At 37.7% G+C, this 14,369-nt stretch overlaps 3 protein-coding genes across 5 annotated transcripts; 2 read left to right on the plus strand and 1 right to left on the minus strand.

Moving 5' to 3' along the window:
- The first annotated feature begins 164 nt into the window (after positions 1-164).
- On the plus strand, positions 165-4,711 carry LOC140792959 (inactive FRIGIDA-like protein 2). The gene is made up of 3 exons (XM_073144225.1): positions 165-1,006; positions 1,936-2,108; positions 3,735-4,711. The coding sequence occupies exons 1-3, from the start codon at positions 181-183 to the stop codon at positions 4,587-4,589; spliced, it is 1,854 nt and encodes a 617-aa protein (XP_073000326.1). The 5' UTR covers positions 165-180; the 3' UTR covers positions 4,590-4,711.
- A 1,267-nt stretch (positions 4,712-5,978) lies between these two features.
- Positions 5,979-10,452, plus strand: LOC140791853 (DNA repair RAD52-like protein 2, chloroplastic). 2 transcript variants are annotated; one of them, XR_012109642.1, is made up of 6 exons: positions 5,979-6,107; positions 6,223-6,593; positions 8,289-8,326; positions 9,086-9,177; positions 9,569-9,681; positions 10,070-10,452. XR_012109642.1 is itself a non-coding variant. In XM_073142540.1 (5 exons), exons 2-5 carry the CDS (start codon positions 6,250-6,252, stop codon positions 10,214-10,216), a joined length of 621 nt encoding a protein of 206 aa, XP_072998641.1. In that variant the 5' UTR covers positions 5,989-6,107; positions 6,223-6,249; the 3' UTR covers positions 10,217-10,452. The 2 variants fall into 2 exon arrangements, 1 of the variants encoding a protein (XP_072998641.1); XM_073142540.1 differs by lacking the exon at positions 9,569-9,681 and having other exon boundaries at positions 5,989-6,107.
- A 421-nt stretch (positions 10,453-10,873) lies between these two features.
- LOC140791852 (uncharacterized) lies at positions 10,874-14,339 on the minus strand. 2 transcript variants are annotated; one of them, XR_012109641.1, is made up of 4 exons: positions 13,810-14,339; positions 13,180-13,386; positions 11,257-11,452; positions 10,874-11,070 (listed from the first exon to the last, which is right to left on the minus strand). XR_012109641.1 is itself a non-coding variant. In XM_073142538.1 (3 exons), exons 1-3 carry the CDS (start codon positions 14,251-14,253, stop codon positions 11,309-11,311), a joined length of 795 nt encoding a protein of 264 aa, XP_072998639.1. In that variant the 5' UTR covers positions 14,254-14,339; the 3' UTR covers positions 11,112-11,308. The 2 variants fall into 2 exon arrangements, 1 of the variants encoding a protein (XP_072998639.1); XM_073142538.1 differs by lacking the exon at positions 10,874-11,070 and having other exon boundaries at positions 11,112-11,452.
- Positions 14,340-14,369: the final 30 nt, after the last annotated feature.

Genomic DNA, 14,369 nt, shown 5'->3' on the forward strand with positions numbered 1-14,369 from the left:
AAAGTTATTTTGCATCTGTTGAGGAAAACTTCGGATCCTGGATTTTAGCATACCATATATAATTAACCGATAAGAGTGTTAGGGGTCCATTTTCTAATCGGATCCGGATATTCTAATCCAGATCCTATATACCGCTAAAATTTAGTTAACACCTGCCCCTCTCCCTTTCCTTCCCTTCCAATGGCGCCTCCCAATCCAATTTCGTCCTCCTCCAAAGAAGGAGAGGGAGAAGAAACCCTAGAAAACCCCCAAAATGCCCCTCACAAGGAAAACCCATCTCTCTCCTCACCTCTCCTCGAATCCATAAGCAGCCTCTCCAATCTCAACGACGCGCTCTCCAGATTCCTCCTCCAATGGAACTCCATGAACCAAACCCTCGACTCCATCCTCTCCTCCATCTCCTCGCGCTCCCAAGAGCTCGAATCCGCCGCTAAGAACACCAACGTCAGCTCATCCACCTCCTCCATCGCCGACCCCGCCGCCGTCGCTGAGCTCCACTCGATTTGCTCCAAGATGGACGGCCGCGGCCTCCGAAAGTTCGTAACCGCCCGCCTCTCCGATCCGGATTCCCTCCGGAAGCAATTCCCCGCCGCCATCGCCCTCGCCGCCCACCCGGCCAGGTTGGTCCTTGACGCGATGGGCCGGTTTTACTTGCAGGGTCGCAAAGCTTACGGCAGAGATTCCCCCATGGACACTGGACGGCGCGCCTGCGTGCTTATTCTTGAGTTTTATATAAGTTCGGGGTTTTGTAATGCCGAGGTGGAGGAGTCCGTTTGGGAGGATGCGAAGGTGGCCGCAGTCTCATGGAGAAGCCGGCTACTTGCGGAAGGTTGGGTGCAGTCGGCGGCTGCTGTTGATGCTCTTGGGCTGATGCTGTTTCTCGCGGCTTTTGGTGTTCCAAAAGAGTTTGAGTGCAGGGAATTGTGTGAGCTCTTGCGGTTGAAACATCTGAAGAAGAAAGTGAATGTCTTGCGGCAATCGCCTGTACTTGCCAAGAAGATGCCGGGTAAAACGAACTCTTTTTAATAGTTTAATTAGCTTTACTTATAGAATATCTTGTCGGGAAATTTTTATATATATCTTGCCGGTTATTGCTTCGTTTAGCTGAGAGATTCCTCTGAAAACTCTGGCTGTTATTGGCACTGCAATTTCAGTCATTCATCATTTGATGCCAGCCTCACTGACACGGCATCTGGATAACAAAATTACATTGTGATCTTGGAGATATTAAGATAGTAAGATATGGTGATGATCAATAAGAAGAAATTAATTGTAGTTTTGTAGTCTTAATAAACAAAATAATTCAGTAGATCAGAACGGGGCATGGCAATAAAATCTATAGGATTGTGTTTGAAATAACTTTTCATTTGTGCTTCAGAGATGAAGATAGGTGCTATAACAAAGTCGATCTTTTTCTTCACCTAAAATCTTTTTAACCTTGTTTGGATGGAGAGAATAAGAGAGAGGAGAAGAGAAATTGGGAGAGAGTGATTTTCGCCTGTTATTTAATTTTAAGGAAAGGAGGAGAAAGAAAGACTAAGGAAGAGAAAAGAAAACCTTAAAGCCGTCAATTTTTTTCTTTCAAAAAGTAGAGAGAGAGAGAGGAAGAGAATGGAATAGAAAACTAATTTTTTTCTTTATTTCTCTTCTTTTCTCTTGTGTGTTCAAGCTCAAAGAGAGAAGATCATTTTACTTCAGTGATGATTTTATCGAGCATGAGCTCAGCATTCGTTTTCACGGGATGTGCTATCTACATGGACAGAATACTTATTACTAAAATCATATACTACCAACAAACTGTGGATGGAATATACTCACACAGTGATATGCATTTTCTTAACTCAGTGGATCCTGTAAATGATACACAGAAGTTACTGTGTAACTTCTCTTTTTGCTTCCTCTTTGTAAAATCTCAATCAAGGCCGCTTTTTGTAGGTATTATTCAAGATATGATGAGTAAGGATATGCATGTTGAAGCTGTTGACCTTATTTGTATCTTTGAGCTTAAGGAGAAATTTCCGCCCCTATCTTTGCTGTCAACCTTTCTACAGAAAACTATACAAAATCAGAAAGAACAAAGAGAGGGACGAAGTTCGCTAGGATCACTGGTATGTTTTTCTTTTCTTATGTTGGATTTGTAAAAGAAAAAGTTAAACATAATTATTTTGGCTACAATGTTCATTAGTATCTAATTCTCTATTTTGAAATTTCCTGCTTCTATCAGAAATCTTGTCCATGGTGCTGACTTTCTCCAGTGATTAATTGTTTATGAGCACACACATGTATTTATTATTTATGAAATATTATGTATTATCCATGTGTTTAATGTACAAATATTAGGCGTATTTCTATATACAGGGGACAACGTTAACACTAACACCATAAGCAGAACTTAGTTGTGCCTTATGCTAAATTTCGGTGCTTTATTCAAATTGAGTATCCCCACCATTGATACTCTTTTATATAACCAAAGGTACTTTGCATGTAATATTGGAAGTCATGTGGATACATCTATAATGCAATCAAGTAATCTCCTTTTGTCTATATTATAAGAATCAGTCAGTTAATGATCATTTGATCAACAGGATTTCTTGGTGCTTCTATAATTCTTCAAGTCTTGGATTGAGTCACATGTTGCACTGTAGGATATAGTTCATAAGACAAAATATGGATGGTCTATTATCTTGTATACTTCTTTGCTACCATGTGTTTATCAATAGGGAACTACCAAGTTAGTCATACTTCTTTTTTACGTATGTAACGTTTGTCATTGTGCTGTGACACCAGTACAGTTGTAAAGCTTGAGCATGTACTACGAAGTCTGTGATGTGAATTTAGTAATTATAGTCTATAGATGAATTTGACACTTGGATATATGTCCCAGTCTAAATACGCACATACTAGACACTACACAGTTAATCTCTTGGACCAGGCATGAAAGCTTCATTATCATTGTTATACCAGACAAATCTATGGTGCACATCATTGATCTTGACATGTTACCAAATCCAAAACCATCTAATAAGAAAGAAAAGGTTTGCAGATTCCTTACGAATGCTTCAAGCAGTTTGAATTTTAAATTATTTTCAGACCATTTAAATGGGTGATGAATACTGTTGATGAGAACTATTAAAAACCCCATATAGTTTGGGCCTCTGTTTGTATGCATACACTCCCAACGAATTGATGATGCATGAAGTACTAGTTTTGTAAAACATGTTATGGGGCTTCCAGTTTGAAAACCCACGAGGATTATCATGATCTGGACTATTCAAGATATTATACTGCAACTCATTAACTTTGTTGCTTCCAAAGAGTAAGAAGATTTATAAATGATTTATTCTCTCTCTCTCTCTCTCTCTCTCTCTCTCTCTCTCTCTCTCTCTCTCTCTTATATATATATATATATATATATATATATATATATATATATATATAAACTTTGGCTTAAAACTTTCTGACAAGCTTTGGCACTTTTCTAGTCCATTTGTTGCACCTTAATATCATAATTACGAACTCCAATGTGGCAAGATAAAGCTCTCACCCTTTTTTTCATGTTGGCATAAGCTTTTGTGAATGTCAAGGTGCATTCAATGCCTATTGAAGTGTTTTTTTTTCACTCATTCCCTCAAAATGAAAGTGTAAATTAATCTCTAAATTTTCATTGTAAATGTGGTCTTGATTTATTTGCATATAGTAGCTTTGATTGACAAAGATTTCATTGTTGCTTGCAGAAAGAAGCCAAAGAAAAGGAGTTAATGTCTCTAAAATCAGTTGTCAGATGTCTGGAAGAGAACAAGCTTGATCGATCTGAGCTTGCAAATTTCAAGATTGACCAAGTGATTGCAAAATTAGAAAAAGACATCGCAGAGTATAAGAAAAAATTGAATAACAAGAGTATAAAGAGAAAAGCTGCAGAGGTGGGTCCTTCGGACAATCCAGAACGTAAACGCCCTTGGCTTGCTTCAGCTGAAGCTTCACATGGCATTGTGCCTGGATTGAGTAAGCAAAATCAGGAGCAGGGAAGTATCATACGCGCTGATTCTCAAAGATTATACAATGGGTATGCCCCCCAAAACACATTCAATGACAGCTTGCAAGTACTGCCTAGTGGAGCCGGCATGGGGCTACCGACAACACTTGGTACTGCAGGAGTTGCTGGCTGGCCGACCACAGCAGCAGCAGATAGTGCTCGGGTAACACCAGGGAACACCATTAGGTCATCAACAGATATCTGGGCAGGTTCGCATGGGCATTACTTGGAGGGAGCATATGATGGGAGACTCGCGGGATATAACTTGACTGGCTATTCATCTTCAGCAAGTTGGATGGGTCCATCGCATGCTGCAGGACAACATTTGTATCAACCACAAGCTGCAGGGCAACATTTGTATCTGCCACAAGGTCCATCCCTAGGAAGTGGGAGTTCAAGCTCTAACCTATATCACTTTGCAGATAAAGTTTTGGAACACGAATTGCATTATGGCAACTCCAATGCAAGCAATGTTGTGCCCGGTTATACCGACTCAGGCTATAATGGGGTATCCAGTTATATGGACCCTGGCTACAACTCGTCTTACAGGAGTTAAGTTAATTTTCTAGCATCTCCCCTTAGTCCTTTCTTACCTGGAGAGATTGTTAACAGTTGACTAAATATTCATCTTGGATGCTTACTTTATGAAAAAATTGAAGTAAAGAAGTTCTTCATTTATGTCCGAGGCATTCTCATTTACTTGGATATTAAATGTTGAGTTTAGCTGCCTTCAGCTTCTGAGTACCTTGCAATTATTCATTGAATCTTCATGACATCTAAGCTTTCCTAGATGATCTACTTAAATTCTTTTGTCAATCCTGCTTGGTTGCTGAAGAACAAGTTTGGCCTTACTTATTATTTACAACTGCAGCTTGAAATGATCTTGATATCATATCTCAATCAATTGAGAGAAACATGCAACTTATAATTGTCCTTCTCTTTTTCCTTTTTGCAAAGTACATATTAAGACAGGTCCTAAAGCTTTCTTCTTTCCTAGCTTGAACTTTGTACTCTTTCTTAACAAAATGGAAGGGCTTCTCAGTGGTAATAATGCTGCTGCTCAGTTATTCATTTCTAGGGATTGCTTGTGAGAGGAGTCCAAAGATGCTGAATAAAAACGAGGCTAGCTCTTTAATGGAGCTGTCCTCATCCGAATGAATGAATCCCTAATAGAGATGTGGTACATCACCTTCATTGGTGGAGTAAAAGTCTTCCCATTCTCTTGTTTTGACCAAACTACCTCTCAAGACTCATCTTTTAAGCTCTAAAACACTTCCAACATTTTTAAATACGAATCTAAATGAGTTCTGTCACATGGTATCCATTCTAAATATAAATCTCTAAATAAATAAAAAAATAACATATGTAAATATTTATCCTTCTATGACTTGGTATTTAAGTTTCAAAGTGAATTACAAACATATAAAAGATATTGGCGGTAGACTGGAAATAGTAAAACACTATGTATTCTATTTTATTTTATTTTTTTAAATTGGGTGTTTTATAACGACCTTCATTTATAACTTTACTAAGATCTTTTTAAATGGAGATTTAAAAATATTATTATTTTACTGTAATCTTTAAACTATTTATCAAATAAAAGAGCAAAAGAGTCTGACTAGGAAACAATTCTAAGATAGCTTAGAAGAGAGTGGGCTCTCTTTTATTGTTCTAAAAATGAAGTTATCCTAAACTAGTCTTTACATCGATTTTTACATATTATCACTAATCTTTAAACAGATTTTTTAATTTAATTTTACGACACTTTGATGATTTAATCCCTTTAACTATTTGATATTTTTAACGAAAAAAAAATAGACAACTAGTGGAGATTTTTTTTAAATTTTTTTTTAAAGATTTAGGTATAACTATCTCTCTTTTTCTCTCTCTCTCTATATATATTTTTTAATCTCTAAATATATATATATTTTAAATGGTAGTAGAAAGATAATAAGATTTTTGAGCAGAAAATTGATTTAAAAAAGAAAAGAAAAAAAGAAACTCATGCAAAAATGTCGGAAGACGGAGAGGGTTAGGTGGGCAGATCGCTCATTACATTTGACCTATATTTTAGGTAGAGTAGCAATAAACCAAGCACAAAGTTTAATTTTCTACTTTGTAATTCTTTTTTCCATTTCCACCAGCACGACGATCATCAATTTGATCTCTCTTTCTCTCTCTCTCTCTAGATTCTAGGCCAAAGCCGTCGTCTTTCTATGGAAGCAGCCGCCTCCTCCTTGGCGACGAGGTCAACCCTCGTACTACCTAATTTGACCACGCGCGATAACCTACGGGGGAAGCTGCCGCAGCATATCTCCTTGTCACGGATCTCCGATCGCCGCCGGGTTGTGGTATTATCGGCGTCGTTGGAGAACAACGGGGCCAAGAAGAAACAGCCCGGTTCTGCCGCCGCAGCCTCGGCAGTGCCGACGACCAACTACGTCGTGCCGCTGGATAAGTCGTCGTCGGGGATTACTCGGCCGTTGGTGGAGATCTTGAGGGATCTCAACAAGAGAGTGCCGGACAAGATCATCAATCATCAGGAGAACTCTATTCCCTGGTATGTTTGTCTGGATGAAGTGTGATCGTGCTAGTTATACGTCTTCCTTTGATTCCGCACTAGAGTATAGGGTCATGGACTGTAAGAAAGTACTAATCTTGGATCTGTTACTGAGTAAAACAAATTGGAAGACAACTGATGATGTTCACATTTGCTTAAAGAAGTTTTATTTTTTCTGAGAATTTCAAGTACTGGTGTATACTGTATTCATCCAATGGGAGAATCCATCTGTAAGCCAATGGGAGATTTGGCAAGATGGAATAATCACAATGAGGTTCAAAATTTATTCTGCAGTGAACTAAAGAAAGGTAATTTGATAAAGAACAGAAGAGGAGCAATAGTGAAGAAATAGATTTAGTGAATTGACCGTGGAAGTCACTCAAAATAGATCTGATAATTTGTTGGAGATTTAAATTTTGACTCTTGGGTCTTGGCTAGAATCTAAATAATAACTATTGGGAAGGTTTGAGCTTCTACCAATGTGGTAGAAGTGTCTGATCTCCTATTTGATCACTCGGATGCTCTTATTGGTTTGGTTTGAGGTTTTGAAACAAACTATACAAGTACAAGTTCTCCTAAGGAAGATGGCTAACATGTCGACCATCTGAAATGCTGCTTATGAACTGTTTAATATACTTAAAAATGTTATTTTGGATTCTCTTTCTATGTTTCTAAAAGCATCAATAGTACTAGATCATTATGTACCTTTTTTTGGTTTGGCTGCATAAAAGAATTTCTCGAACAGATCTATTTGGTAAATGTCCTCCATCGGTCTATGAGCTATTGTTTGTTTTTCATTGCTTGTGTTCAAGTTCCGTCCCCCCCCCCCCATTCCTTTTGGTTGAAAATTATGAATCCTCTTCTTTGTTGCTTTGCCCTTTTTTGAAATTAGCCTCCAGAACAAGTACATTCACATTTCCTTGCATCTGCTCTTATTTTTCATCTATGCCCATACATATTATCTGCATATGCATATATATGCACACATAATTCTTGTGTTAGTCAACAGGCTATGAGCAGCCACTGGACTGCTGAATCCCCATCAGTACAGCTCAAATCATTAACTGGCCTCTTGCTTCATGAATATGGAGCTTGATTGAGGCTTCTCTAGTTCCAATTTACTAACTGGCTTACCTTTTGGACTGGATGTGCTTCGAAACTTGTGCTGTCAACAACATATGATGAATAGGATATCAATCTTCTCTATGTCAGTTGTTTTTGATGGTATCTCTTACCCAACAGCAACAATTTCTTTAGAATATCAAGCAAGAATACATTATTTGTTCCTTCCAAACTTGTTTCTGAATAAGTGAACGGTGTGGTCAGAAAATGTTATTTTCCCAATTACTTAGCGGAACTAAGAATGCAAAATAAGAAGAAAAATATTTGGTTTCTTATCCAAGAATCTTTTCTTTGAACAACCACAATGATTCTTTTATATGGAACTGAGTCAGAATGGCTTTTGCATGTACCACTGGTATGCAACTTAAATAAGTCTAACTAGGAATGCAAGATAAGAAGAAAAATATTTGGTGTCTTATCCAAGATCTTTTTCTTTGAACAACCACAATGATTCTTTTATATGGAACTGAGTCAATGGCTTTTGCATGTACCACTGGTATGCAACTTAAATAAGTCTTTTGTCATAGATGCTATTATCCTTGTTGCTAATTTTGTTGGTGTCTGCTTATACAGGTACCACGCCAACAGAATGCTGAGCTTTTATGCACCAGGTGAACCTCCATTTCTTTATTAACATAACTTGATGCTAATAATATTTACATATTTTCCTATCATTGTTAATGGTAGAGGACTATGAGAATATAGCTAACATACTACGTTTTCAATCTCTTTTACATTGAGCCTATCCTTAACCCTTTCTCTTCGTCTGCCTTCTACATGTAACTTGTTAGTTATTATCTTGGAAGAATATCTCCTTTAGGGTACAGACTCCATGCACGGTTAGTTTTATTTTCATACTGACCTAGCAAATGTTAACCTGAGTACCACCTTTTCAACTACTTTTCCATCATATTATGTAGCTGCTCTTTTTATCATTATATTTGTCTTTAATTTTGTTTACACACTTAGAAGAATAAATGCTAGGTGCAGGACAATTTATATTTCCCACTTTCACACCGTCTAGTTGTAAAGATTTCATATCTTTCAAGATTTGTTGTATCGGTGTGTCTATAATATGTCCTAGTTGTTTCCTGTATGCATATCTATGCTTGCTAGCTTGGAAGGTTCTTGGAAGGCCCTTCATCAAGTAAAATTCACCCAACAATTGCATATAAAAGTAACATGTTGACGAAGGCTGCTCTTTCTCTTGGAACTGCAAGGTCCTATGCATTGGATTTTGTATATACTTTATTGATTTGTGCAAATTGCAAGGCAAGATTTTTGAATAAGTGTGCTAGTCACTCCTATTGTTCGTGATGTGTTTACATGAAATTTTTTTACGCATGCTTCTTTTATTGTCTTTTCTTCAGGTTGGTGTGGAGAAGTCCGCGATGTTATATACTCTGACAATGGGACTGTTACGGTAATATATCGTGTAACAATACGAGGAACAGATGGAGAGGTACTTACCTTCTTATTATTGTTAGTTGTTTTTCATGGTCCAGAGGTTGCATCATCAGTGGAAAACTTGATTTCCGAAGCTTTCAATATATAGTTATGCAGAGAAATGGATGGCGGATCAATTATAAAGATAATTTTAAGAGAAGCTAGAACTCCTATTATTTTTCTCACCATCTTTTATAGAATGAAGAATATAGTGAAAAGCCAAGTGATTGTGCTACTGCAGGAATCCACTTCCTAAGCTATAACACCATAAATTATAGACTGGTAGATCAAATACCTAAGGGCATGTTTGTAGACTCACTTACATATTCATATGGATTAATTAATCTAGAACATGTACTGATGTACATAGATTGTTGGAGCAAATGTTGAAGTATTTTGTTGACCAGGAGAGTTAATCAAGTGGATATACCGATAGTGCTAAAGATGATAGTGAACAAGTTATCACAGCTGTCACCAGTGGATATGCTGATATCACACTATATTTTTGTTGTTATAAATGGTAAGTTTTTTCAAAATAAAATACAAACATGAGTATACTCTTTTGTTTTATCTATACATGCTCGTGTATCCTCGGTCTAATGTTTATCTAGCTTCTCCATTTTGGCATATTGATGCCAATCCACATTCATATGTTGTTAGTCACCATCACTCATGGTACAAAACAATATTTTAGTTTAAATTGTGAATATTTTACATCTATATGCATGAAGAAATCATGAAAAATTTCAGAGAAACAACTATACCATCATAAAGAAAGGTTTAATTGTCATTTGCAACAGCACAAAGGATATTAAGTTTGGTGTTTTAGTTTATCAGTATCATATGTGTGTTCCCCTATAGTTGTTTTCGAACTAGAATGATCACCAAGTAATTCTGCTTGACTTCAGGCTCACAGGGATGCCACTGGAACAGTGCCTTTACAAGATGGCATGTATGAGGATGCAGTTGCTGCAGCAGAGGAGGCAGCCTTTTGCAAAGCCTGTGCGCGTTTCGGCTTTGGCTTGTACCTGTATCATGAAGATGAAGTCCCATAAGAGGAAACTTTTGCTTTCTTTATTGAGAGTTTTGCAAGGCTGTTAGTTGTGTGGGTTTAATCAACATTGTAATGTTTTATGTCTGTAAAAGTATGCAAGCCTGAGCAAGATATGCACCTTCCCTCTTATTTATCTGGCATCTGATATGGGCTCTGCTTCTGTTATAGAGATTATGTAATGTACGAAAAATTTTCTCCTGGAACAATGAGAAAACAGGTCATTTTATTTTCTCTAAATTGCTAATGCTTGAGTAAATTGATCATTGACGTTGCTAATTGTTTGGACTTTGGATATGGTTTATGCTGATAAACTTGTTGAAATTGAGTATTTTTGTCCATGTTCAGTATGGAGAGTGATTTCCTTCATTGCATACCACCTGGTAGGTTCTGTAGGTCTAGGACTAGAGATGTCGAGCATGATTTAGGCTTCCTGTGATGCCATCTTTATTTAATGTTTCTGATATGCTTAGTTGACATGCTTCTAACTTCCAAAAGCTTTAAGCAACTGCCAGCTTTGAGATATTTGTATAATTTCAGGGAAGATACATAGGGATATCAGCATGCTATGTTCACAAACTTTTTACTAACTTGATGAGATGGCAGCATCCCCATGCCGGAAGCATCGATTGCTGATCAACCCACTGATATGAAGAAATAGTTGAAACAAGTGCTTTTCTTGCTCATTTCTTGTAGAATAACATTTTGTTTGTCATATTCCAATAGTTCTTGTACATGAGCATCTTGACAATCTAAGTAAACAATCCTTGCTTGATAGAAAGGTTAAAAGCTGGTACTAAAAGCTTATGGGAGACCGTAACAGTAACGCTCCTGATTATTCCCTTCCAAAATGTTTCACTACAACCAAAACCATGACAATTTGGGTCAAAATCAAAATGTGTAAAACTCTATTTTGTGTTGAATTAAATATTGAGAGTTGTAGACATCAAAATTTTGTTTCACATTCAAGCTCCAATAATCCAGCTGCCTCATTTAGAAAAACTTGCATGCAACATTAAAGAAACCAAATATTGATGAGTGTACATGAATATCTTCAAGCTTCATCCAAGGCGAACTTGGGCTGCTGAATTAATGTTTAAGATATTCTTGCATTCTTCAAGGATCGGCAAGTTACAGTGCCTGCTGAAGTTCGCATTGGATGGTCACCAAGAACAGCTGTGTAGGTATCCGTAGTTTTCAGGTGCGGTTGAACAAGTTCCCAGATCTTTTTCTTCTGGACCTGGGTATGATAGATTTGTTAGCTGTTAATATAGTATGTGCAAAAAATATGCATAGAAAAAGACTCGATAGATGTTGAAAATTTGAAATGCATTTGCCACAATAGATATACATCATCAAATACTGAGCTGTACATTACTAACTGCAAAATGCATAGCAAAATATTGTATACTGTATAACTGCCATTTGCTCAGATATTCCGAGTATGCCTTTTACATGCTTAGCATATGCATCTTGCCAACTATGAAATTAATGGGTAGAGAAATTTACTCAATAGAGCTACTAATGAAATCATGTAAATTCTCATACGTCATGAAACCACATAATTCAACTCCCAGCTATGGTTGTTAGGAAAAAAAAGAAAGAAATAAAATAGAACCAAAATCCTTTTAAGTGAGCCTTATGTAGCCCAAAAGGGTAACTTATCACAAATCAAATGGACAACTGGGCATGGCACAAATACTAATCTTTCCATGAAAGGATCATGCTCAAACAATAAAACTATAAAGATAAAAAAGATTGTACGACATCATTCTAGTTGAAAACAGTAGACCCTCTGCTCTGCAATGTCATAAAGCTAATGAAAGAAGATGAGGAACGCCAACATGAAATACCTGAACAGATTATGGAATACTAGTATTTATGCATATGAACCAAAAAAAAAGTGATGACGAGCAAAATCTCAACTCTAAGTGGAATAAAAGAGGCAGCAAAAGGAGAAAATTGAAATCCAGCGTAACATGACAGACTTAACACAGTCTCTTTAACTTGTGCTACTTCATACTTGCTGCATCATGCCCCATACCACAGGTAGGATTTCCTCAGATACATATTCCTTGCTGTTCCCACTTCCCACTGCCTCTCACTCCCATTGGATACTGTTGCACTCCAGCCTAGGCAGGATTTCCTTGCTGAAGCTTCTTCATTGATTCACTCATCTGAAGATGAAGGCCTACTTTGTCGATGATTTTTGTGTCTTTACTTTCAGCCTTCCATGGATGACATCTCAAGCTGAACTTTATCATTCTTGAAGTCTACTTCTGAATATTTTCTCTAGCATGCAATCCTACAAGACCTTGGATCCCTAGGCTAACCTTAATCTATTGGTTGATCCCTCTTACCTATCATATTAACAATTTGATATCATTTATTTTGTGTTATAAATTTTACAATAGATTCGAATTTTGTGATACTAGATAAGTAGATGGTCTCTTTTGAGAATTCTTGTTGGGATAAATTTATCTACACTAGTTTAATTCTTAGATAGATGCTTATTGAATTGATTAGAACTTCCTTTTGGAACTTGTGCTCTCCAAACCCATTGGTGGCTCGCAGGTATATTGCATTATAACTCCTCCACACTTCTGAAGTCCCGCCCAAGCTAGAAAGCTTACATATTCTGTAATGCATTTTCTCACTTTGTTCAAGTCTGTTGCCATTAGTGTTGTCTTCTTTATCCTTTTCTCCAGCAGAAATTATCCTATCCCAATTATAAAAGCTCACAAAATGTTGACAACAGCTTAGCAATGCCAAATAATCATTTCTGGAGAACTATAGCAGATCAAAAGCCTCAACATAGGAATTTACGCATATACATAAGAAAAAAAAAATCATTAACACATCTCTGCCAAATGATATGGTTATGGAACTTTATGCAAAATTTTAGAGTGTTGGCCTGTGGGAAGGTAATGAAGAAACAAATAAAGCAACACAAGCTGAAAGTGAAACCTGGTTAGGTGTTGCAGCATCTGGTTGTTTATCCTTTTCTTCTTCTGAACCAAACCAAATTCTTTCACCAGGGTCTGAATCTTCTGGAGGTAAAAGAAGCTCAACATTCTCGTGTGATTCATCAGAAGCAGCCATTAACATACCATTCGACTTGACACCTCGCATGTTTCTAGGCTTGAGATTAGCAAGGACGACAACTCTAGCATCCTGCATCCATTGCATATTCGGACCATCAAAGTTCTCAATAATCTATATAAGATATCACTAATTTGCTTGCATCTATCAATGAAAAGGAAAACATAATACCTCCATTTCAATGAAAATTAATAAATTCATACGGAAACAATAGCTTATAAAATGCCTTTAAATAGCAAAGTTAATCTATGAGACTATGAAGGTTGACTGTGGAGACGCAAAAAACTTCTCTTGGGGATCAAAGTAGCAAAGTTCTGCAACAAAAATTGTTCAGGAAGCAGCAATCCACTACATGGCTCCATAAATCAAGTTACCATGTAAACAATAACGAAACTAATTCCAGAAAAGAATTAAATAAGCACAGTATCTTGGCAAATAGGGAATTTGATCGAAGGCCTAGTTTTGGAACATTATATCTGGATTTGATATCCAAACCTGGAGTTGCTCCAAGGGGATGTAGTTGACAAGCCCACTGCAGATAGTCCTCGGCTCTTCTTCTCCCACATCCACCTCTTCCACGTACAAAGAGTCCGCCTCGGGATGCCTCCACGCCTTCAAGATTCTCCCCACCCTGATGTCCAACACATCGGCCGCTTCCTTCACGGCGGCGTCCGACGGCGGGGGCGGAGGAGGAGGAGGAGGAGGGGAAGGGGAAACGGTTTCCTCTGAGGTGTTGGCGGTCTCGATTGTAGATTGACAGCAACACTGGAGGATGGAGGGGAAGAGGTGGATCCGTGGATTCGAAGAGGAGCGGAGAGAGGGGAAGGGGATGAAAGAATAAGAAGATGATGCAGAAGAGATGATGTTTGCGCGGCGACGGACGAGGAGAGAAGCGGAAGAGAGGAGGAGGTGGCTTCCGGTTATTGAAGCAGACGCCATTGGAGAAGCAAAGGAGGACGACGACGACGTTATCGGTGGTGAGATTTGAGCAAAAGTGATGGACCAAAAAGAAAAAAAGAGGAGAAATTGCAAATAACACCGTACATTTTCTACTA

The sequence above is a fragment of the Typha latifolia genome, chromosome 7 (genome assembly GCF_019914945.1).
Source record: "Typha latifolia isolate L0001 chromosome 7, TyphaL0001v2, whole genome shotgun sequence".
Lineage (NCBI taxonomy): Eukaryota > Viridiplantae > Streptophyta > Magnoliopsida > Poales > Typhaceae > Typha > Typha latifolia.

What these genes read in the sequence shown, in the direction of transcription:
- LOC140791853 (XM_073142540.1), top strand. Translation starts at nt 6,250, where the DNA reads ATGGAAGCAGCCGCCTCCTCCTTGGCGACGAGGTCAACCCTCGTACTA. An exon ending in CAGGAGAACTCTATTCCCTG is followed by an intron (nt 6,594 to 8,288) that starts GTATGTTTGTCT and finishes CTGCTTATACAG; the next exon opens with GTACCACGCCAACAGAATGC. An exon ending in TACGAGGAACAGATGGAGAG is followed by an intron (nt 9,178 to 10,069) that starts GTACTTACCTTC and finishes GCTTGACTTCAG; the next exon opens with GCTCACAGGGATGCCACTGG.
- LOC140791852 (XM_073142538.1), bottom strand. Translation starts at nt 14,253, where the DNA reads ATGGCGTCTGCTTCAATAACCGGAAGCCACCTCCTCCTCTCTTCCGCT. An exon ending in TCCCCTTGGAGCAACTCCAG is followed by an intron (nt 13,387 to 13,809) that starts GTTTGGATATCA and finishes CAATGGATGCAG; the next exon opens with GATGCTAGAGTTGTCGTCCT. An exon ending in ATGCTGCAACACCTAACCAG is followed by an intron (nt 11,453 to 13,179) that starts GTTTCACTTTCA and finishes TATCATACCCAG; the next exon opens with GTCCAGAAGAAAAAGATCTG.
- LOC140792959 (XM_073144225.1), top strand. Translation starts at nt 181, where the DNA reads ATGGCGCCTCCCAATCCAATTTCGTCCTCCTCCAAAGAAGGAGAGGGA. An exon ending in ACTTGCCAAGAAGATGCCGG is followed by an intron (nt 1,007 to 1,935) that starts GTAAAACGAACT and finishes CGCTTTTTGTAG; the next exon opens with GTATTATTCAAGATATGATG. An exon ending in GAAGTTCGCTAGGATCACTG is followed by an intron (nt 2,109 to 3,734) that starts GTATGTTTTTCT and finishes TGTTGCTTGCAG; the next exon opens with AAAGAAGCCAAAGAAAAGGA.